At 23.7% G+C, this 26,344-nt stretch overlaps 3 protein-coding genes across 3 annotated transcripts; all 3 read left to right on the top strand.

The window, feature by feature from the left end:
• The first annotated feature begins 465 nt into the window (after positions 1–465).
• Positions 466–4,462, top strand: LOC128952168 (uncharacterized). The gene is made up of 3 exons (XM_054297514.1): positions 466–763; positions 939–1,828; positions 4,122–4,462. The coding sequence occupies exons 2-3, from the start codon at positions 1,001–1,003 to the stop codon at positions 4,230–4,232; spliced, it is 939 nt and encodes a 312-aa protein (XP_054153489.1). The 5' UTR covers positions 466–763; positions 939–1,000; the 3' UTR covers positions 4,233–4,462.
• Positions 4,463–15,592: 11,130 nt separating this feature from the next.
• LOC128952091 (uncharacterized) lies at positions 15,593–17,367 on the top strand. Its single transcript, XM_054297427.1, has 6 exons — positions 15,593–15,689; positions 16,029–16,226; positions 16,296–16,584; positions 16,645–16,901; positions 17,032–17,100; positions 17,186–17,367. The coding sequence occupies exons 2-6, from the start codon at positions 16,068–16,070 to the stop codon at positions 17,261–17,263; spliced, it is 852 nt and encodes a 283-aa protein (XP_054153402.1). The 5' UTR covers positions 15,593–15,689; positions 16,029–16,067; the 3' UTR covers positions 17,264–17,367.
• Positions 17,368–19,521: 2,154 nt separating this feature from the next.
• LOC128951843 (uncharacterized) lies at positions 19,522–26,207 on the top strand. The gene is made up of 4 exons (XM_054297126.1): positions 19,522–22,209; positions 22,268–25,352; positions 25,435–25,875; positions 25,950–26,207. Exons 1-4 carry the CDS (start codon positions 19,720–19,722, stop codon positions 26,132–26,134), a joined length of 6,201 nt encoding a protein of 2,066 aa, XP_054153101.1. The 5' UTR covers positions 19,522–19,719; the 3' UTR covers positions 26,135–26,207.
• The last annotated feature ends 137 nt before the right edge of the window (positions 26,208–26,344 follow it).

Here is a 26,344-nt window from a genome sequence, read left to right on the forward strand (position 1 = left end):
TTATAATGTAAATTAAATTAATAGTAAGAACTACTGTATATCTTTTAATATTTATTTTGAATATATTATTCTAAACTGTAAATAAAGTAAAAAATAAAAAATCAATATTTTTGATTAGTATTAATATAAATTTGAAACAATATATAAATATGTGTAAATTGTCTGTAAATTCTTGACATAAATTAATATAACAAACACATTAAACAGAGGGATAGGGAGCTTAAACTTAATAACATATGGAGCTCAGGGATTTCGATTTACCTTAAAGTATATGAACAGAGATTGATGCCAAAGAACTGATGTCTAAACCCCGACAACACGCATGTGGACAGACTTTACACATGCAATGACTGAATGGATGGTTACTATAGTATCGTAAGTATCGATCGGTTAAGTCATCAATACTACTGGTGGGTGTATTCAAGTACTGAAGTATATAAAACACATGGACTTGCATTTGAATGTTAGTTCACTATATGTCTTGAAAGGTCATAAGTATATTACTTAAGAAGTGGTTTCTATTATACATACAGAATATTCTTGTATTTTCTTTCAAGTTATTACTAAAACTGTGTATAACTGTATTGACGGTATTGAAAACAAGTTGTTTTAATTGAAACTATAAATTTCCGGCAGTGAATATTAAACAACAAAGTTTTTAAATATTAACTTAAAATTTGATTTTATATGTTTTAACATTAATTTAATAATTTTAATTTTATTATTACAAAAAGTTTTATTCACATTACAGCTCACATTAACGGTAAGCCGCGTTTGATATCCTTTATAATTTTGATATAGTTTTGTTTTTACTTTGGTAAAAGTATTACAGTATATAAAAAATATGTTTATTATTTAATAAAATTTAATCCAAACATAAAACTTTACATATAAAAAATAAATTTATTTTTTTTCTTATTTTTTATAAATAAAATTAGATTTGAATTTAAAGTCAAATATTTATTTTTAAAAATTGCTAAAAATAATAATTGCAAGCAAAATGATGACACAAATAGTTTTATTGATGTTATTGTTGACAACAATCATAACAAATAAATTGATTTGTGAGGGATTAGCCATTAAACCCAATTCAGCCGATTCTTCGCAAAATCGCATTCTTTATCCTAAATCTGAAATCAAAGATACGGTTCGTCAGTCAGAAACCAAACCTTCACTTAGTTTACAACCGCCGAGTATTTTATCCGATTATTACAATCAATTAATTCAACAAAAAGTGGCTCAAAATAGGCCACAATTACCTCTAGTAAATAATTGGCCGCAACCAGACTTAATGCCGCCATCCAATAACAATGACTACGAGGGTTTTATTGATGACTATTATAGCGACGATACGGGCACCGGGATGTTAAACTCAGCACAGAGTGATACGATTTATGGTAGCGATTCCTATCAGCCCGAAGGCTGGTTCAATGGTCCGGCAATTTATGACACACCAGATATTGGCTTTCAAAATGACGAGTCAAATGATGCACAAATGAATGCATTGATGATGGCGTACCTCTTGGACCAGTTCGACAAAATCAACAAAATTAAAGATCAAAACAATAAAAGATCAACAATTAGTGGCAGCGATAGTAATAATATAGGAGTGGTTACTACAACCACACAACCATTAACTACCGAATCTTCAGTCGCCGCTAAAATCACAACACACGCCATCCCTAAGAAATTGACTGCAAAACAGTTTCGTCTTTTTCAAAGAGGACAGAAAGAGTTCCCATTATTAAGACCGGCTGCTGATGAAGACAAGACTGAATTACAACAAAATCAATGGCCAACAGAATTGGATGAAACAAATTTATCACAGGTTTGAAACCAATTTTTATTTGTCTTTAAATATAATCATTTTTTAATATTTAATTATATAATTAGATTTATTATTTTAAAATCCGAATTATGTAAAGGATTTTAATATAAATTAATAGTGATATTAGTAAAAGATTTATGTATTATTAGATTTATGTATTATGTATTATTATTTTATTTAAAAAGTCAAAAAATATTATTTGTTTTATTTATGTTACCAATTATAAAAGTAAAGAAAAAGCAAAAATAATTATTATCTTATATTATATGTAAAATTAATTCAAAAAACATATATGATTGTAAAGTAATGTATTATAATTGGAGTTAATATGTTTTTATAATTAAATTTGTGTGTCTGTTATTCTAATTTTTATTAACAATTTATTGATAATTATATTTTAGTTTAATTTAATTAACTGTAATTTTTGTACAGTTTTATGGACTATAAAACAATATATTGTATAACATTATACAACTACTGTATATCTCTATTAAGTTATAAAGTATTTTATTAAATTAGATGACAGATGAGATTTGTTAATAAAGATAATTATTGTATATTAATGTATTGTACTGTAGTTAAGGGATCAGACGATACTATTATTTAATCTATAAATAAATTAATTTTTAATACATTTTATTAATTCTTATGACATCAACAGTTATGCTTTGAATTATTATTTATTTTTATTAAAGACATATTTAATATTTATTTATAATTTAATATTTTAAATGCAAATAAATGCTAGAAAATCAATATATTAAAAAATTATATCAAAATATTATTATAAAATATATTTCTTTGTAAAAAGAGTACATATAAATTTTTCGTATAAAATATTTGATTATTAAAGTTTTATGTTTTCTGATTATGATAGTTGACTCTTATATCGAATTTATGTTAAAATGATTAAATACTTATAAATATAAATGATTTGTTGAAATAGTTGTCTATATTAATAATAAAAATTAAATAAAATTTATTTTGTTGTGAGTAAACAGTAATTTTATTATTGAAACACATATATATAATATATTTGTATTTTGATTAATAGAAAGAAACCTCATAAATGATATAATATATAATAAGTTATTTATTGTCAACTATTTTTGACAAAAGCAATCTAACAATTCTCCATTTGTTTGGTTTATTAACCAAAATATCTTTTATTTATTTTTATATTATGCTGTATTGTATATCAACTGTAATATATTTTGTTGTTTTGTTTTATACAATAGTATCTTTTATTTTATATTTGTTTAATAATAATTGTATATATATAAATATATAAACTTTAATTATATACAGTATACACAGTATACATAATTATATATAAAATTAAAATGTAACAGTTGTATATACATGAATTGAATAGACATTATAAATAACAATATTTTTAATTTAGTAATTTATTGAAATTTTATCATTGGAAAACAGTAATCTTTAATTATTAGTTTATTAATAATTAATATTAATAGATAAAGTTTGTTTAAAGTATAATATTGTTATTTGTTATGTTATTTGTTAATTAAAATAATACAAAAATAATCGATAAATATAAAGTAAATATTTAAATATTATAAGTATATTATTTTAACAAATATAATATTTGTATGAATAGAGCTTTTATATAATAATAGTACTATTTATCCGTATATCGACCCATTATTAAATGTATGTATATTTATATATATATATAACTGTTATGTGTCGACAACAAAATTCATTGATGTGTTGGTGCCATTAGATTAACTTTTCGGTTAAATGACGGTTGGGTTAGAGTATTGACGCAAAGACACACGTCATACAAGCCTTTCACTCATTCATATAACATAAAAGTTACGTTAAATACAAATCCTAATGTCTCCAAATGCTCTCTCCATCTCTCCTATAGACCCTCTCACAAACTCACTCATTATTCTCCTCTCCCACTCTCTCTCTCTCTCTCTCTCTCTCTCTCTCTCTATATATATATATATATATATATATATACACTTATTTATATATAACTTACTGATAACTCCCGCAATGTTATAAATGACTGTCGTTTACGTATAAAAATCAATGTTTTTGTTGAGAAATGCTATAAATAGCAACTATTTATTGGAAAACTAATCAATCAATTGTTTAGTACTCTATAAATATAGTCAAATAATATATGTACACATTTGTAGTAAACATAAGAATACAATTAGTCACAATTGTTAGTCAAATTAGTTTTAAGAAAACTAAATATAACTTTCAATTAATATATAATATACTGGTATTTATAATACTTATATTGATTTTATAGGAGGACTCGTTGTTAAGTTTGAAACAACAAAACGGTAAACTGAGACCAGTTAGAGACGTATTGACGGCACAGTTGGACAGTCTTAAAAAGGAAGGACCTAAAATTCATTAAAATGAGTGATACCCCGACATAAAAACACCTATAATCTCCATCTAATCATAAAACCATCTCATTTCCCAATAATGTTTAAACCAATTTATTAAACTTCTGGACACAAAACAACAACATTCCTAAGCGATACTACTTTACAAAAGTATTCAAAACAATTGTAAGAAATCAATCAATTAATTCACAATCAGTAAATGTTTGTATTATATATATTTAATATATTGTATAATGTAATCATTTGTGAATAATATCTATGTTTTATCTAATAAGAAATATCAATTAACAACTTTGTAAACATTTTAACTATAATTGTGTCGTATTATTAAAAAAAGAGTTAATTACAAATTTTTAAAAAATAATAGTAAAGGATTTTGAAATTTTAGTTTCCAGGGATAAGATATCCTTATTGTTACATCAAATTGTGATGATTTGTCTAAATTATTGATACATATGTGTAAAATGAAGTCAAATGTATAAATTATAAATATTATATTGATAATTTATGGAGGTTGATATATAAAAGCGATTGGATAAGTAAATTTTATATTATATATGAAAAATAAAAGTGTAATTTCGTACTAAAAAATGTTTAATGATTTTTATACATTAAAATTTATTGTTATGAAATAAATGAATAATTTATATAATAAAAATTAAAAATACAGTTTATAAACAAAATTATTCTAAAAATTGATATTTTAATTTAAAAATTTTTACTTGAAATTTAATTATGTAATATACCGTATTAAAAATAACATGAAATTTATGTTAATATTAATGTGACAAAAAATGCACTCAAATCTCATTTTGTGATAAATCAAATATTTATTATTATTTATTACTATTTAAATATAGTTTATATCAATATCTATATAAACATAAACTGTTAAATATCTCACTACTACTGAATAGTGCTGTCTTTCCAAATAAAAAATAAAATCTATGTTAACATATGTTAAGCTATAAAATGCTTTCACATATCAATTGCTAACAAAATAAAAGCAAATTTGTAACATATTTGTCTCAAGTATAATATAGTAATTTAATTTTAACATTATTTAGTTTAAATTAAATATATTACTGACTTTTATTATGTCTACAATTGTTTAAAGCACTATTTAAAATAATTATAAATTATAATTAAGAATTCATAAAATTATTTTAAAAATGTGTAGTTTTGTAAAAATCACTTTTATGTCATTTTCATATTATTGATCAATAAACTGTGTATGTTTTTAAATTAATATTTTTAAAATTTTAATTGCTATATAACACGTTAAATTAATATAAATTAAAATTTAATTGTAAAGCTGTATTAAATTTGCTTTTTAATTTTTAAACATTATATCACTAAATGTATATGTAATGTACAAAATTAATTCAAATATTTTGCTGAGACTAAATCACACCATTATGTGTTCAGTTTATAAGTTGCTATTAATTTTAAATTACATGTTTATATTAAAGTATGTTTGTGTCAATTTAAATTAAAAGCACAGAATGTGTGAAATTTTGTAAAACAAATATTAAATCAATTGTTTAAAGATAAATAAGTTGGTCAGAGGAATCAATCAATTAAATTGTATTATAAATAAAAATTTTCATAAATATATTTATGTTTTCTCTATTATACACATTATTATTATTTGTTTTTTAGTTAAAAGACAAATTAAAAATATTTATTTCAGGTAATATTATAATACTTTTATTAAATAACATAATATTAATTTCAATACATGCTATACATGTTACTCTTGCTGTATATCTAAAAAAATTGTTGGATGATAACTTTAACAATAAAAATTGACTATTTATAAATATACATAATTTATTATAAATTAAAATCATTTGTTATTAGATAAAACAATAACAACATTGAAAATGTAATTTATTTTTGTTTCTGTGAGATCCTATTATTAAGATTATGTTTGCTGTACTGTTGAACCTATTGAAAAAAATTGATTAAAAAGCATTATTTTGTGTAAATTTATTCCCAAGCGATCCATTGTTTTCTTTTCTTATTTGTTAATATTTATATATTTACTATAATGTTATACATTTAATATTATAGTTTTTTACATCTTTTATAAAAGTAAGTGTAATGTTATTATAGATTTACTGTATATACTGTTTATAAAATATATCGGATTAAAGTATATTCAACTGAAATAACAATTTTGTTTTTAATAATATTAATAATTTAATTTATCAATTTGCAATAAATACATAACAGTGTAATATTTTACTCGGTTACTGTAAATATATATATATATATAAATTTGTAACAAATCTAAATACCCCTATAATGTTACAGTTATTGGCAATACCTGCTGAATAAGTTTCAATTGAATTGCGAGAACCGGTATATTATTGACGTAATGTCTACACAAACTCTATTATAAAAAGAAATAAGTTAGGAATCGATTTTCTCTAACACTTTCGCCCTTTCGACCCAATTCTGGGATGTATTGCAACAAAATAGTTATATTTTTATGCATTTTTGTGTGCAATACTTTAAATTATATTTTTTATTTAAAAATATAAATTCTATATCAATACATATATATATATATATATATATATATATATATATAATTTATACAGACATAATGTTTTCTATTTATAAATATACAGCTTTATTTTTATACAAAATAAAGTGTCTAATAGTTTTCTTTAGAATCTTTCTCTCTCTCTCTCTCTCTCTCTYTCTTTCTCTCTCTCTCATAAAAACTCCATAAAATATATTTTAGATCATTTTATTATTCTATACAGAAATATAAATTTACAAATATTTATACCTAATTCTAGATAATATGTATTAACCAGTTGAGAATGCTAGAAAGCATTGCCCAGAATTTTTTTAATGGAGTAAATTACTTCTTATATTCTGTTATAGTTTTAAATTATTTTTTAAATATAACTAAAATATTCATTGCTGATAACTATTAGTCTGTGTGAATAATATTATACCCAAAATAATTATTGAAAAATAAGCTAGTTATTTTGAGTTAAATTTTATATTAAATTTATCTTATACAATATATAATTATTTCTAATTTTACTTTTTTCAAAATTTTTAAAGATAACTTTGTCGGTCATATTGATTATGTTAACGACAATATACGATAACACTTTTTAAGGAATCCTATTCTACATTTGAAAGCTTTATATAAATTCATAGTCAGAATTTTAAGTTTGGACTTTTAAAAAAAATATTTTTTGACAATTTTGCTGATAAAGTATGTCATTTTTGATGGTCACCCCCTATACCTTATTATTAATGTTTAAACCGAATTTGAAGTCAAAATTTCAAAATTCTCAAAATAGTATGCGATAGTCATACATATTGCAATTGCGATAGTGCACTTTCCAGAAAACAAAATTTTTTCAAAAATTGTTTGAAAATATTGACAAAACACAATGTAGATTAATAAATAGAATTAACAGAAAAAAATATTGATATTTTTTAAATTGTAATATATAATATAACTAATAATTACTGTATAAACGCATTATATTTTCATTTATATAAATTAGTTTCTAAGTCAAATAAATTAGTTATATTACTTAATGAATATATTAACAAATATATTAATTATCGTACAATTTTATATATAGGCTCATAAACTATTATATATTTGTTTACTAAACGTTGAGTTATAGAATACAGTATATTATATAATAAATATCATTCATAAACAAATAGTAAAAATATATTGTATATTATATTTATTAATTTAATTGTCAAATATAAATAGAATTATTTTTATATTCAATAAAAAGTATATAGTATTTGTGATTATAATATTAATTAAGTTGTAATAAAAAAAATACAAAAATAATATACCGGTAAGTAATTATATATTATAAGAATTAAATTATATTGTATTAAATAAGTATTAGAAAAATATAAATTGCTAAGCTTTAAATAAAATTTACTGATTTAATTAATTATATAATATATATTATTGCAGTATATTTATTATAGCATATTATTAATAATCATCATAATAATATTTTTAATAGATATTTGAAATTAAAAATAATGAAAATATTATATTTTTAATGTTTTCAAATATAAAAAACATTAAATAATTCAATAAATACTAATTAAAAGTGAAAAAAGTGATTTTTATTATAACAAAAATACGGTAATTTACAGAATATTTTAGTTGACTTTTATAGTTAATGGTTAACATATCATTTAGATAGTTATTTAACTCAAATTTCATAATTTAATGTTAACCACATTAATGTTAATATCAATGTTTCTAAAAATAACTTTAATGTTATCGCAAAAATCATAATATAACTGTTTTCCTGCTCTCTATTCTATGAATAAAACATTATATTAAACATTGTATTTTGACTTTTCTTACAAATTAAAATTGATATCATTGTTATGACATCTTTTAGCTCATTAAACGCTTTATATTAAAAACTTTTTATTAAAAAAATCTTAATTCTTAATAAACATTGATATATAACTAAATAAGTTTTATAAGAGACAATCTAACTCTCCGTTACAGTTTAAACTAACTAAACTAAAAAAACTAAAAAAAATTATGATTTTAATTTTATATGACTTAAAAATTGAATATTTTTTAATATTAAAGTTATGCTTAGTTTAGAAATTATTATTATAATTATTTTTGGAAAAATATTAAAAATATTTTTTTAAAAGTTTGTTATAACTGTTTATTGTTTGTAAATTCAATTCTTATTTTAAAAATTACAATATTATTATAATAAACAATCATATATTGTCTATTGTATGTCTCCCTCAAACTTACTTATATCTAAAAAGTAGACAAAATATTATACAGTATTATATAACAATTAGTTATATAGTGTTGAATAAATATAAGACACTTGTGAAGTGTCGAAACAGATATCTGTCCGCTTATTACTTGTGTTACGAGTAAACATTGATATCAATTGAAGGGGTAATCAACAAAAAATTTTAGAAAAATTCTAAAATTAATAAAATAGTTAATCAATATTTTAGTTTATTTGTTTTTTTATGTTAAGATTATAAGTCAATTTCTATGTCAATTTATAAATGATTTGTATTTAATAAAAACACTTGAATTAAATTTTCAATGTTGACATTATAACAAAATAGTAAATTTTATTTAATACTATGTTATATGGTATGTCAATAATATTTCATTATTATTTTTTTCCAATAAAAACATATTTTTATAAAAGTTTTAATAAACATATTCTTATATTTTATATCAAAATCTCACAAATATTGATTGAATTTTTATAAAAGCAATGAGAAATCAAAACAAATAACATTATTATAAACTATTGCCACAAATTCAATGTCATTATAATTAAGGTCTCGTTTATATTACATGTGAATATCAATGTTAGGAGATTTTCCATCACATTTTCAGTACATATAAATAAAAAAAAGTAATTTTATATAAAGGCATTTATAAATAGTTTAATAAACGTCATTAATATTATGATAAAAACAAACTAAACTAAATAAAGATTTGTTTTTATTTTTTCAATTATATGGCCTTAAGATTTTCAGATTAACACTTCTTAATAATTGAAAATATTGATCAATATTTTATAAATATAAATAGCATTTAGAGACAACAAAATATTTATTAATACTATAAGTATATTTAATTTATAATATAACATTTTCAAATGTAGATACTATATAATGTTTATAATATATTTTTTTTTAATACTAAATATTTGTTATTTGATATTCACTTAATGTGTGAATTGGATAATTTGATGTATAATTACATAAAAAGTTTAAGAAATGTTTACAAATTCAAATTAATACTTAATAATGTAATATTAATATTAGTTAAACAATAATAACACAAATAAGTCTAAAATTTTGTAGTTGTTATTGTACTGTACTTTACAACACTTATATATATAGTACAGTACTTATAAACAAAAATAATAATTTTTATTATATAAGGGACGATTCACATATTACGTTCGCACTTAGGGGAGGGGTTGATGTCATACTCAAAGCCATTATATGGGGTCTTCATGTTTATAATACATGATTTAAACAATTGGTATAATTTTAATTAAATTATTTATAAATATAGTGATATATTATTTTTTAGGGGTGGGGTAGGTACATGCAAACGTATTTTTTTTAATTATTACATATATGCGAACAATTTCAAACATAGGGTCAAGATTTTTTAAAAAGTGAGAAAGTAATATGTGAATCGCCCCTAAATGATATTTTAAAGATATTAAGCTAAACTTCAAAATTAAACTAATCTAAAAGTAAACATAGATTGATATTTAAGTAATAATTATTAGTCAATTAATTGCTATATTTTCAGGCGATTGATAAACTAATGATAACATTTTAATAACTTATACGTAAAAATTTAATCAACATTTGAATCGCTTTAATAAAATGTTTTTTGACAATACATTTCTCAATTTATACACTGTATGTCTTTATCAGTGTTGGCAGAGACAACATGTTTGTATAATACAATGTAAAATACATGAATTTAACTTACAAAAAATTAGGGTCACTTAGTTCTAAAAGCATTGATATAAGCAGATTAACCCGTTTTATAATAAATATAGATTTTTATTGAATTTATTTTTTTATTTTAAATTATTTCATTATTATTACTTAAAAACAACGATTATTATAATAATAATGTATTTTCTATTATATAAATTTTTATTAAATATTTTAAATTATTTTTTTAGTTTAAAAATTTGTATAATACATTGTACATTGTATTTTACTGTATTATACAAAGTAAAAGTTCAAAACTTTGTATTTTTCCAACCCTGGTCTTTATACTTATTCAAACTCAGAAAGATTAACTCAAGATTTTTTATTATTAAAAACATTTAAAAATATTAAAAGTAGAAAGATATATTTAACCCGGATGCATTTTTATAAGATTATTTAAGAGTATTTTTAGAAAATTTTATGTAAATCAAACAAACAAAACATAAATTTTTATTATTTTTTAATATATAAACATTGATTTTATTTTCATAACCCGCCTCCTCATTATTTTCAATATATATTTTTGAGTTTGATTAAAATATTTAATATACTTTTTATTTAATTAAAATTATTATTATATTTAGCCATTTATTTAGATTTTTATATATTTAGAATATTTTCATTTTTATATCAATATTATAATATAGAACTTATATATAAATATAAAATAAATCAAAGCATTAAGTTATATATTAAAATGATATACTAATTAAATACTTTAAATATGAATTTTTTGAGTCATAATTGATAGCAAATACCATATTTTACAGTTGTATTCAATAATACTTATATGGATTTGAACTCACATACCATACATTATTTACTGTTCTGTAGACTATAGTATTGCAAAATTAGGTCAATAGAAAGTCCATTCACTTAGAGATGGGAAGGGTATGTCACTCGGGTGTCATATATTACTGTAGTATATTGAGCTTAGGTATCATTTTATATCAATACACAATATTATATAAATTATATAATATGAAATTGATTACCAGAGCATTTGTAACCCTATTTTTCATATGATGTGATAATTATTATTATATGAATAAAATTAGGTTATTTATTAAATCTTAAATTAAGATGATATTCATTATATTAAATCTGATGACTTTAATTAAATAAATTTTAATTGTAAAGATTGTATGTAATCTAATTAAAAATATTTTTTAATATGAACATTTGTTAATTTAACTATTAATATTTAATAATATGTGTTAATTTCATATTAAATAATAATAATTATTAATTTCCATTTTATTGTTATTTTTACTATAAATATTATAATTAAAATACTTATAACATTATACATAGTGTTTATTATACAAAACACAAAACAAAAATAATTTAATAATTACAAAAATTAGAAAAATTACTTAAAATATAATTATTTAATGAACAATATAATAAATTAACATAAATACTATATTTAGTAAATAAAAATATCTAAAATAAAATAATATTAGTATTATTTTTTAATGAATTTATAATTAAATATCCATATTTATGATTTTAATTATAAATAAATAACCTTTTTTAGTTTTTATACAACTAATAAATTCTTTGAAATTAAAATTATTCTCAATTTGCAAAAAGCACTTATAATAAACACTTCTATAAGTATTTCTATTTAAATATTAAATTGTATATTCAATTTGAAAAATACCATTTATGTTATTCACACATTTGTCAAATATTTTTATTTAAACCTAAGCTTTTAAAATTTTTATATCTACAGTATATTGTTGTATAATTATCTCATAATTATCTCATAATTTAATATTGTACTAAATTACATTTTATAAATAATTATCCACTTAATATAAAGTACAATTATTATTACTAATATGAATTTTTATCAAATATATATATAAATAACTTATATTAAATACAAACTTTTAAAATAAAATTCATTTTTTTATAAAATATTTTACTAATAATTCAATTAATATAATATGATGACAACGAAAATCATTTGCAATTATAAAAGTTTACAATTTTTATCCTATAATTTATTAAAATGTAAAATAATATTATAATTAATATGAATATAAAATAGAAATAATGTTGAATTAAATTAATAATAAATTTAAAAATAGTTTTCAATTAAAAAGAGCCTATCTATCGGTTCTTATATTACATAAATAATAAAATAACATAACATTGAATTTTATTAAATATAATGTTTTGCGTGGGTTTTGTATAATATTAAGGTCTATATCAATAGCTATGGCAATGTTATTATGTTTGTGTTATCTGAGAGCTCAACAAATTTCAAGCAAACTGTTAGAACATTGAAAACTATGGACTGTTGGTAACAGTTATATATGTTGTAAGCGCACAGTCTATGTGTTTATGTATGTGTGCCGTGAATGGCAAAAGCGTGGGTGGATTTGCCCTTCAATTTGTTCGTTCATTTTAATATTGTTTGTGTTCTACTTCTCCTATCTTCAGCACCGATAGCATAGCAGCCATACATCTCAAGAGAGACACAAACGCTGATCGAAAAAAAATTATATTTTAGATGAAGGCGTTTATCTGATTATTATATATAAAGACTATATTTGTTTAATAATACAGTATATCGTTAATATATATATTTTTTAAATATTATTTGTTTGCAATTATATTTTATTTTTACTGTTTAAGACAAAACAAGATTTTGTTAGACACTTAAAAAATAACAAAAATAAATTTATTAAAATTAGTACATTTCAATGAAAACCATCGTTATATCCATTTTTATATTAAAAACAATACATTTTATTTTTAAAATAAATACAGTATTGCACAATAGAGTAAAATAATACAGTATATTAACAAAACTTAAAGCATTATTTGTAACAAAATATAAAATTGTGACCTTTTGTAAATGTGTTATTTTATTACTTAATACATTGTGTCATAAATTTAAATATCAGGGCTTTTATAAGTAAATTGATAAATTTTACAGTACATTATGTAATGTACACATAAGATTATAATACTACTGTACATAACATGTCTAAATGATAAGTTTAATTAATTATTTAAATTATTATTAATATTCAATAGTATATCTTTAAATAATGCTAACCTACAATATATCGATCACTTTATTAATAAATTATTTTTTAAAACAATATCATATTTGCCATTTAATATAATAATTTATAAGATTATATTTAATTTAAGTAAGTATAATATTAATAGATAATTAATATTTTAGTTTTTATCAAAAGTAGAGATTGGTTTTGTGTATTAGCATTGCAATGATAAAAGCTTAGGTAGATTTAGATAACAACTAATGTGGGTTAACATTGAAAAACTTAGGCAATAGTGAAGTCTGTTCACAGACACCTACGCTGACAATGAAAAACAGTGTCTTTAAATAATAAATGTTATATAAAATATAATAATGTTTTATCAAATAAATGCCAAACAAAATGTAAACCAAGTTATCAATAAGACAACTATGTACTGTACTATACTATACACTAATGTATAGTATAATATATATGATTGTCTAGGTTTATGTCGTACCAAATCATATATACAGTATATAATACATACCGATCCTTAGTTGTCACATGACATTTGAAAGTTTTTGAACACTTTTTTTGTTATATAATATTTACTTTTTGTGTTTTAATATGTCATTTTAATGTAAAATCTGTATAAAAATATTGTTGACATTTACATTGTTATAAAATATTTTCTTATTTATATCTATAATACAATATTTTTGATGAAAAGCTTATAACATATGTTTAATATTTTTTGTTGAATTAACTATTTAAGTCGAATAAAACTTATAATTAGAATATAATTAAAACTATGTTAAATTGCTTTATTGAATGTAAGATAATAAATTTCGTTGAATAATAATTATAATTTACAATTATTTTAATAACTAAATTAACTAATAATACATATGTATATAGAATAATAGATATTTTAAACTTCTGTTATTAAAATATTTATTATTGTGCATAAAACGACAAATAGATATCTCTTAATATTTTAATATAAATTACATTACTAAGAAAATATAATCTAATAAAAATTAATTAACAAAAATAAATTACATGATACTCTTTACAAATATTTAAATATATTTTTTAAAATTATTGCAAACAATAAAAGTGTTTTATCCTAATCTTATAATAAAGTTTGACTTTAATTCAAATAATAAAACTAAATATACAATTACTAGATTCTTTTAATCATTAATTATATTTATATTTATCACATAAAATGTTTTGAAAAAATTAGTTTCTTATTACAAGTAAATCAAAACAACTTTAATACAGATCATTATTTTGTTAATATAAATAAGTACAGTATAACTAACTTTTATCTATACATATCATTTATCATAACAGATAATAGCATCTAATAACTAATATATTTTATATAAAATAATCCTATAATATTTTACATATATAATTTATTTAATAAACTTAGATATTACAATAAAAATAATTCATTATTAGTTTAAATACACTATATTTAATACAAGATAATAATCATTAACATTTACATGCAATGAAAATTTTGGTGTTTTTAAAAATTATGATGTTCTGTACTTATATCAATAACTATAATAATTATAATACTAATACTACTAATAATTAGCCACTACATCGTAAAAAAGTAATCGCAAGACAAGTACAATATAATTATAGTATTGTTAAGTCCAGCAGTGAAACGACAGCCATCTGAGCACATGTTTGTGTAATCATAAAATCAATATTACTTTAGACATCACTTTAGGCAACGTTTGCGTCACTTTAGTCAATGAAAGCGCATACACACTGTCACATACATACATACATATAGTATAGACTCTTTAAATCTCATTGATTACATTATACGCCATTTTTATTAAATACATTTATTCATTATGTTTTAATTAATACATATTGTTGTTATCTATTTTGGGGGTATGTATCCATTTGGTTATTTTCTAATTATTATTTAAAATAAAAACAATTATAATAACACTATAATTACAATTTATCCCCTCAAATGACTCTTTCTAGCAATACATTATGTTTGCTTGTAGTACTGTATAGATAACTATTAATCGTTTTATTTAATTAGCATGTTAATTTATTGAAATATTATAATAACTATTATAATTTAATAATACAGTATTATATTTCATTTATATAATTGTTATGAAATAATTTAATTATCAAATTTATGCAATTTATCTTGATGATATGTTTTTGTAAAGTAACATATTGCCGGTTTGATTTATATTGATTTTGCATTTATAGCTTTACAACTATTGGGGTTTTAATTGAAATTAAACAATTATGTGGTCATCACTGTTGATATCAATCAGTGCTTTAATTAGCTTATCATTGGGTCAGTCATCAAACAGACTCGACGTCTTATCTAATGAATTGTTGCAACAATTTATGACACGATTAGACAACAATCAAAACTTTGATGACATTACCTACGAGTCAAGGGTTTGTTATATATTATGGTTTAATAAGATTTTTAAAATGAATTAATTTTTCTGATTTATTTCAAATCAGAATCTAAATCCAATTCGAGTAACAAAAGGATCGCCAGATTATGACATTCATCCGTTTAAGTTTCAGACACGAGATTCAGACATACTGTTGCCACGGGAACCGGTACCACGTAAAGAATATTTAGAGCACTCGACTCTTTGGGGTCACCAGTATATGCAGGGCGGCGCCGGTGAGGGCAGTCAACGACTCAAACCAGATGGTAGTATACATAACGTACAGGTGATCAAAACAGATGCAGTATTGCCTGCCTATTGTAATCCACCGAATCCGTGCCCTATTGGATATACAGGTATATTAAATAAATTATCTCTAATTAATAATTTTTATTGAATAAAATTTAAATAATTAGCTGATATGGGATGTATTGAGGACTTTGAAAATACAGCCGCTTTTAGTCGCGAATATCAGGGATCACAGGAGTGTATGTGCGATACGGAACATATGTTTGACTGTCCGGGAAATACAGATGAAAATGAATTGGAGACATTAGCCCGATCCATACAAAATGAAGGTATTATGGACTCAACTATCGACAAACTAGTCGGTGGACTACATGATGACGGATCGGAACACAAAGTGGTGGCCAAAAAGTTTTTTACTAAACAGGTCAGTCATTTAGTTAAAAAAAAGCAAATTATAAGATTTAATAAAAAATTATTTGACTTTTTTGACACTTTTTTGTACAACATTTAAGTTATATTCAAATGCAGTGATTAAATATATTGTTTGTCTATAGACTCAAAACAACTATTTAAAACATGTCATCAAAAAGGCACACAATGTCGGCTCCAAAGCTGACAAACTCGTGAGTCATTTGCTATTATTTTTAGAATATTATTACATAATAATGCAATACTCAATGCAATATATTAATATAATTATAATAACAGACAAAAAATCCATACCTTGTCGGCGATCAACTACCAGTTGTGGCAAAAAAGAGTCCACATTTGGCTAAAGGCATATAAAAACTATTTATAAATTTTTTGTTTAATAATTTTATAAAACAACTACAAATTTATCTTAATTTTTAAATTATTTGACCATTTGTTATATCATATTATTAAAAATTTTAGAATATTGCATATAATATAATTAGTGTGATATCTAAAAATTAAAATTGTTATATACTTTACAGTAAATGATTTAAATTGTTTTGTGTTGTGATTACTTATTATTAATTAATTATATTTCTATTATAATTAATTATTTGATTATTTCTCATAAAAACTAAATAATATATTTTATAATTAACTTATAAACTCTAGCTCTATTGTGTTATAATTTAAAATTGAGTAGGCATATATATAATATATATATATATATATATAAATTTTTAATTAATTGAAATATATATTAATTGAATTATAATTGTAAAAATTATATTAATTGTTGTTAGCTTAAAGAGTGTCTAAATATTTTATAAATATTAATCAAATATAATTTTTAAACAATGTAAATTATAACACTGATAAACAAACAAATTAATTATATTTTTAAATATGAATTTCTATTTCTTATGCTATTCATAAATCGATATTATTAATTGAATATTTGTTTATATATTATACAGGCTGGCTCATCAGGAGTTATTTTCAAAATACACCACTTATTTCAAAAACTACTAATTATATTTTATTTTAACAAAAAATATTATAAAATATGATAAATGGGATTACATATTTTTATAAAAAAAATTTTTAAAATGGCCGCCTTTAATTGCAATTAAATGGCAAAGTCAGGTGTAAAAATAGTCGAAATTGTCCTTATTTATTATATTTTGACTATCACGCGACCGCTACATCCAGAACCTGTCGCCATATGATGTGCTATTAATGACAAAGAAATAATTGGGCCTATATTTTTAAGAGAAATTTGTGATATCAGAGATCTACAGGACTTAAATCATTGTGCAGGACATAAGGTCTGCTGAAGATAAAAAGATTGCTTGATTGTTACTGGTTTAAACAAGATGGTTCACGACCTTACAGAACACAAGATATCTTTGAACAACTTAGAGAGTGTTTTGGTGATCGGATTATAGGTTTGGATGCGCCCAAGAAGACTGGCGGCGGAAATGATTTTACCTCCATATTTACCCGATTTCAACACCTGTGATTATTTTTTTTGGGTTTATTTTAAGATATGGTTTACATATCCAACCCTCAATCTATTGAAGAATTCACAAAAATGATTGAAAGTGAGATACGGGCCATACAGCAATATATGAAAGTACGGGTAACATCCAATTTTGTACACCCAACTTTGCCATTTAATTGCAATTAATGGCGGCCATTTTGAAAATTTATCTAATTAAAATATGTAATCCCATTTATCATATTTTATAATATTTTTTGTTAAAATAAAATATAATTAGTAGTTTTTGAAATAAGTGGTGTATTTTGAAAATAACTCTTGATGAGCCACCGTGTATAACAAATCACTTAAAATTTAAGCAAATTATCTAATGTTTATTAAAATATTTTAACATTTAAGTAAATTTCCAAATGAAAGGCATTTAAAGAAAATTGGTAAATATTTTTTAGTACCAATAATTATTTTGTGTAAAATAAAACAAAAATTATTAACTATAACTATTGATGTGTATAAAATTGTAAATGAAAGTAAAATTTTTTCTCAATTTGTAAAATCAATATTAATTTATAATTTAAGTAAATTTTATTGCAAATTCTGGAAAATTTTTGCTTTTATACAAATATTAAACACTTTTCTGTATTAATATACATATATTTACTCAATTGTCTTGTTTTTTAGTTTTTAAACTACTAATTAATGAAATATATAAATATTTAACTTTATTTAAACTAAGTTCAGAGAATCGGGTTAGGGATAACTGTGCAATGATTGAACGTCTACTATAACTTATAGTCTATAAGATATAAATTATCTTAAACTTGAATATATCTAAAAAAAATATATAAATTATATTAAAACTTACTCTCTTACTGTATATTAATATTGTAATCTTTTTAATAATTGCTGTAATTTTTTAATGTATTGTATGAAACTTAGTGTTATAATTTATTTAAATAAATGGAAAATTTTGTTTTACAAGCATTTTATATTTCAAATCTTTTTGGTAATGAATTAGTAAATTGCTATTTATTAATATTACATTTTGTATATATATATATATATATATAATATGATTAATATTTTATGATATATTTTAATAATCATTTTTCAAACATTTAGTAAAAGCGTATAAAATACTTACATTTAGTTTGTGTAAGATTCGTAATATTGAAAACAGCAATTTTATATTAATAATTAATTAGTAATTAATTTTAATTTTTTCTTTAATTATATTAATATTTATGTATGTTTATTTGTGTATTAATATACATAATTAAGTTAAATTGGCTTAATTTAGTCGATAATTTATTATTTGTCGATTAAAACAATGTTCGTATCATTAGTATTTGTTTTATGTTTTACATCAGCTTTTAGTAAAAATTTATTAAGTAATGATGTTTTAATCGAAAAATTACAATTGGCTTCACTTCAAGTCATTGAACAACATTCAAGTGATTCATTAAATGATGATAATTATCAATATTTAACTCAAGAAGATATATTAGAAGACAATGTTGTTCGCAGTCGACGATCAGTTCCTCGAATTTTCAAAATACCAGTTTTGGAAAACACGACTGACTTTATGCATAGTTATGTGGCCGACACGGGTGTTGGCAATCGCGAAGACATTATCGTTGAGAACATTCAAGAGGAACAACTAAAAGTATTGGTGCCATCATCGATGTTGGGTTGGAAATACCTGCGCTTCAATAGCACTGATTATGTGATGGCTTTTCAAGATTTTAATATAAATGTATGGCAAATGACATTAACCGGCGATATCAGAGGTCGTGGTCTAATGTTTGACTCGCGGAACGCCTATTGTTCGGTAAATTTTTACAATGAGGGTCAGGTCATTGATGCCATGTTTTATACAAAAGTAATCAAATACTCGGAAGTTCTTATGATTGCCCTAACGATAGGCTTAAGAAACGGATATCAATTGCGTATCTATGAAGTGGTGTATGGAGAGTGTGTATCAGTATTACAACAAAATCTTCAACACAACCGTCCCCTCCGAATGTCTTTAATTAGGTCTCAATATGAAAGCGCTTTGGTTTTGCTATACAATAACACCCGAAGCATAACTGATATCAAGTATTCTCAGAAAACTCACGACGAGTCCACTAAACTGATAGAAGTTTTTACAGATAATGCCATTGATTTGGAAACTATGTCTATCAATGGTTTTACTTTTCTGATTATTGCTAATGGAAAGGGATGTCAAGTCTACAAAATGAACGAATTTTTGACAAAACATTATATATCTGAAAATATTGCAATTCCTGAGATAATTGATATCAAACCATTCCGTCTCGGATTTAATCACTTTCTTGGTTTAGCCACAAAAAGTATACATCAGTATCTATACATTTGGGACAGTAATTCATTTTATTTAAAACAAATATTTAAAGCAAATAATGTGTTAAAGTTGAATACAATATATATGGCCACCTGTAGAGATGATGTCCTCATATATTTTACTCGTCAAGGCTTTCAAGAACTGATATATAGATGGGATGGACAACGAAGACATTTTCAATTGGTTAACAATGAGATGATAACAGGTCTCTCTCGAGGTTATCAGGTTTTGACTATTTCTGCGGCAGATTTTTCATATAATCATACGGCGTATATCTTTATTGTGGACTCAAACCGTAGGCCACATTTAGTGTCAATTAGTACCAAACTAGATGTGGTTCCCGATCCAGAGCTTATGAGAGGTCATAAAATCTATGAATTAATGAACAATCTTAAGGAAAGGTTTATATTTGAACAAACATATCTTCAAAAAATGTCAGATGAACTCAAGTATGCCATAAGATCGACATCCAATGAACATATAGTTTCGCAATCATTTATTCACAATCTAAATGTACTGAAAGGCATTAATGCTAATAATATCAATACTTTAAGCAAAATTGTTTGGCAAAACTCAAAATTATCTATTAATGACTTAAAATTTAAAATTAAAGACATGAAAATTGTTTTTAATATAATTGAACAAAATATACAGAAACTTCTTTATATGACAAATGATGTGGTACTCCGAAACCGACCGACACTTATAACCGGACATAAATTATTTATAGGACTCAATGAGATTAAGTATATGAACACTACATCGGCTTCAATTGGTTTGGTTGGACAACAAAATCTCAAACATTTGTTTAACAATTTGTTCAGAAAAAGTAAACTACAAGTTATTAGAGGAATCAAACGTATGATTAAACCAATAGTTGTCAACAAATTTCTCAATTCTGGTTCAATCAATGGTATTGATCTGAGACGACAAATGGTGACAACAAATACACATCAATTAATCAATAGTTCAATTGTCTATAACTCTCAACTAACTATTGCTAATAATTTACACATAAAAGATAAACTCAATGGTTTAGATGTGAACAGAGATCTTATTTATCTTAATCGACCCGAAGTTATATTTACACCAAAAGTGTTTACATCACATCTAACTATTGCTAACATAGTTAACACATTAACCATTGATGGCATAAATGTTAAACAATTAGCACAAAATACTTTACTTTCAAATGGTTTGCCGCAAATCATGTCATCTAATCTTAAATTTGTAAAACCATTGACCACCAAAAGTATATCAGTTGTAGGTTTGGTTAATAATGTAGACATATCAACGATGGTCAAGTACTTGGTATACAAGAATCATCCGATTCAAGTAAAGGGCAAAAAGATCTTCAATTTAGATGATTTGAAAATGAAAAACAATTTGTTTGTTATCAAAACATTTGATGGATTATCGATTCCTAATGATATTCTGCTAAAAAATAAAAATCAGGTTTTATTAGTTTTAATTTAAATCAATTTTTTATTAAAAATTAATACTTTAAATTTAGATAATATCCGGTGAAAAATATTTTATAGGTTTGACAAGATTTGTATCTAAAGTATCAGCAATTGGTTTAGTGGATGGCCTGCGTCTGCCTCAAGATATAGTGACACTTACAAGAAATGACACAATCAAAGGACCGATAGATTTTGCCAATAGTATTGTTGTCAATCAACACATCATTGCTCGACGTTTGGTCGATGGGGTCGACATATCAGAGCTATATTTGTTAGCTTTAAAATCAAGTGACTCTTTGATCCAAAACAACGTCCGATTCTTTAATTCAGTGACTGTCGATGCTATCGAATTGACTGGTTATGTGAATGGCATAAATTTGAATTACTTGTTCAATGAGGCCATATTTAAAGGCAATCCAAAAGTGCAAATAAGTGGTACCAAAATATTTGAAGCGACTGTTATTATAAAGCAATTACTTGTTGATCGGATCAATGGTGTCGTGTTATCAAATATAATGACAACCAACAAGAATGAGACCATTTTGATGCCAAAAATATTTGTTTCTGAGACCACATTTAACTCAATTGATACAAACGGTTTTGTCGCAGGTGTACATATGCGACAGCTTTATGATAACCGCATTTCACTTACTAAATCCGAAACTATACCTCAATTGAAGCATTTTGTTAATCAAATTATCATTACTGGTAATCTAACAGTCGGTTCCATCAATGGTTTGGTTCCACAAAAAGATTTTGTCTTAAAGTCTCGACCGCAACATATTAACGGACCCAAAGTGTTTGCCAAAACATTAAATGCAAATAAAGTTTTTGTTGGAAAATCAACTTTTGTAACGAGAAAAGTAGATAACATTATTATACAAAATCTTAATTCACGTGCTATACGACTAAACGTTGATCAAACACTTCCTCAAAGTCTTATATTAATCAACTGTAACGCAAGTTTTGTTGAAATATTTAAAGATGTCAATGGACTCAATATAAATGATTTTGCCAATAATGTAATGTCGTTGACGAGGCCACAGGTGGTAGTGGCGCCCAAACATTTCAAAGCTATCCAAACATTTCAAAGAATTGAAAGCTCAAGAGGAATATCTGGTGTATCACTGGCTTATCTTAAAGCAAATGCTGTTGTATTAAACGGTGTTTCCCGCATAAGAGCACCCTTTACATTTGCTCATACCGTTATCATTAATAATCCTATATTTATCAATGGTGTCATCAATGGTGTTAATATAGGTTATTTGGCAAACGACGCTGTGTATAAAAATATTAAAAATATGATTACAGGTCGTAATGTCTTTAGATCTGGTTTTGAAGTTAGTGGTGATATTCATACAACAAAATTCAATGGTATAGATCTTTCTAATGAATTGTTCACAAAAACAAGAGATCATGTAATTAAAGGAAAAGTAAAATTTGTTAAATCGGTTAATGTTAACGAAGACATAGCAGTTGGTGGTCGAGTCAATGGTATTAAGTTATCTGAATTTAATGCACGGGTTATTAAGTCAAACACTCAGACAGTAATTAAAGGCAATCTGGAACTAATCGGAACCATTAATGTAATGTCAAGTCTGAATAGTGCCGGACATATAAATGGCATAAATTTAAAGCAAGTTTTCAATGACGCGGTTTATCTAAATACAAATCAAGACATTGTTGGTACAAAAAGGATAACTGAACCGATTTACATGTTTGGGCACTTAAATAGTAGTCATCTCAATAGTGTACCTGTGATACAGTTCCTAACAGATGTCGTATTAATAAACAATATTAAAGAAGAGCATATCATTGCTCCTAAAATTTTTGTCAACGATGTCGAGGCTAGAGGTTTGGTTCAAAGTAAAGGTATCGCACAAATGGGTCCAATAAATGGTGTAAATATCGTACAACTAAAAGCTGAGTCTGTAATGACAAACAGAGCAACTGTTTTACCACTAAATCGTCGTTTTATAGATAATGTGATTATAGCTAATATGATACGAATTGATGGCAAAATTAATGGCATAGATTTGTGGAGAGATGTCATACTATTGAATGTCATTAACAATAGAGAGCCACAAGTAATCACCGGTAATAAAGCATTTGAACAGTTAGTCCTTAACGACAATGCAGTTATCAAAGGTTTGGTTAATGGCTATCCATTGAAATCACTTGAAATAAATACTGTCTACACATCTAATAATCAGAGAATAACTGGACATAAAATTTTCAAAGGATTAGTCCATCTCTTTTCGCCTAATAATAGAGTAGAAGTTCTTAATGGTCTGAGGATTCCTGAAGACTGGATTACTTTAAATGGCAAACAACAGCTAAACTCAAATTTAGTGTTTAATAGTCCTCTGAATATTAAAAATAATTTGTTTGTAACGGGAAACATAAGTGGTCACAACCTAACGCGTTTGGCCACCCGATCACTTCGTAAAGATAGACCGCAAGAGATTATTTATCCGATAAGATTTGACACATTGGTCTTCAGACAAGATGTGATGGTCGACCAACACGTGGATAACATTGATTTGAGTGCACTGTCCAACACTGTTAAACAGTTTACAAGAGTAGTGAACGTTTCCAAGGATGTACTCATAGATAATGCCAATCGACACCATTATATATCTGATTATATCTACAAATCTTTAGAAAAGTCAGTCTTTGAAATCGATTCATTTGTTTTGTATCAATTTCTTGATGAAGTTCACGGAAACTCTATAGAAATTGTATCAAATAATGCGTTTACAATAAGTGATTCAATGGGAAACCCATCAGCCGTTCATTTAGTTAAATATAATATCGATAACGAGTTGTTTGAGGCGACTCTAATCAATCAAAATAAAGGATTAATAACCAAAACGTTTGCTTTAAGAGGACACGAGTTTATCGTGCATTTGAATCCATATGTTTACAATTATACATCACATTTGACAGCATCCGGTAAACTATTGGCACCAATTGGACAATACATTACATCTATGGAAGTGTTAACTGTCAGCAAAACTATGGCTATATTAATATCCTATCAGTCAAACACTGGGAAACTGATTGTGGACTCACTTGAAGTCCAAAGTAATAAATATATTTTTAATCGCATCACTGAATCTATAGTAGGAAGAGGTATATACTGTATATTTTTTCTATATTTAGTAGTTATTAGTTACTACTCTATGAATTAGACTAATGTTAATATAATTTATAGATACATCAAAAGTGATAGCATTTTTGCGCCAAAGTGTTGTACACATTGTAGTAGGAAAACATCGCGGTATGAATTGCATACTAGACAGCACCGGGACATTAATTTTTGTGCTAAAATATCATCGCACACTTGAACTGATCCAATCGCTTTCAGTGATAAATGTTGTCGATATTATCTACTTTGAAAATAACAGAAAATATTATTTAGCGTTAAGTGAGGGTACATCTGGCGATGGATCTATTGGGTCACACATTATTCACATCTACCGAAACGATTATATAAGCGATTATAGACAACACAAGTGTAGTTTCTCATTGTTTCAAAGATTATACTTTAATAATGCCATACAATTGTCGACTTTTACATTTGGCACTGTTTACTCTCACCACCAATACTTGACTGCTTTTAACTCGTCTAATGTTATTGTTTGGAAACTAAAAGGTTTGTATAAGTTTTTTATACATTAAATATATTTGTTAATTCATAAACATATAAACATCACAATACTATTATAGGAGAGTCCGGTTTCACAGACAATTGGATATTAGAGGCTAAAAGTGCCAAAGTTTTAGTTCCCGCAGTTTTTGCCGATAAACTCTATCTCATTGTTGGACAAAGTTATAAATGTCACGAATCGTTGATCTTTAAAGCAGAAACTAGAGGAATATCTTTAGCACCAATTGTTTTCTCAACAAAATAAATAAATTAAAATTTTTAAATTAAATTCAAATTAATTAGTTTTTTAATGTATATGTTTTAATATAATTATAATATGAAATATATTTATTTATCGAATTAAATTGTTTTACATGCTTTCAATTAATATTTTAGATAATTATTTTGTTAATATCATAAAACTTATTTGTAAAATTCATAACATGATTATAATAACATTACAACAAATATAGTT

This window comes from Oppia nitens, unplaced genomic scaffold (assembly GCF_028296485.1).
Source record: "Oppia nitens isolate AA-2021 unplaced genomic scaffold, nextdenovo-longstitch-racon4-pilon3 scaffold1_pilon_pilon_pilon, whole genome shotgun sequence".
Lineage (NCBI taxonomy): Eukaryota > Metazoa > Arthropoda > Arachnida > Sarcoptiformes > Oppiidae > Oppia > Oppia nitens.

Coding starts and splice junctions, on each gene's coding strand:
- LOC128952168 (XM_054297514.1), top strand. CDS start 1,001: ATGATGACACAAATAGTTTTATTGATGTTATTGTTGACAACAATCATA. Junction 1,829..4,121: donor ATGAAACAAATTTATCACAG/GTTTGAAACCAA, acceptor TTGATTTTATAG/GAGGACTCGTTGTTAAGTTT.
- LOC128952091 (XM_054297427.1), top strand. CDS start 16,068: ATGTGGTCATCACTGTTGATATCAATCAGTGCTTTAATTAGCTTATCA. Junction 16,227..16,295: donor ACATTACCTACGAGTCAAGG/GTTTGTTATATA, acceptor ATTTCAAATCAG/AATCTAAATCCAATTCGAGT. Junction 17,101..17,185: donor GCTCCAAAGCTGACAAACTC/GTGAGTCATTTG, acceptor TTATAATAACAG/ACAAAAAATCCATACCTTGT.
- LOC128951843 (XM_054297126.1), top strand. CDS start 19,720: ATGTTCGTATCATTAGTATTTGTTTTATGTTTTACATCAGCTTTTAGT. Junction 22,210..22,267: donor TGCTAAAAAATAAAAATCAG/GTTTTATTAGTT, acceptor CTTTAAATTTAG/ATAATATCCGGTGAAAAATA. Junction 25,876..25,949: donor TATTGTTTGGAAACTAAAAG/GTTTGTATAAGT, acceptor ATACTATTATAG/GAGAGTCCGGTTTCACAGAC.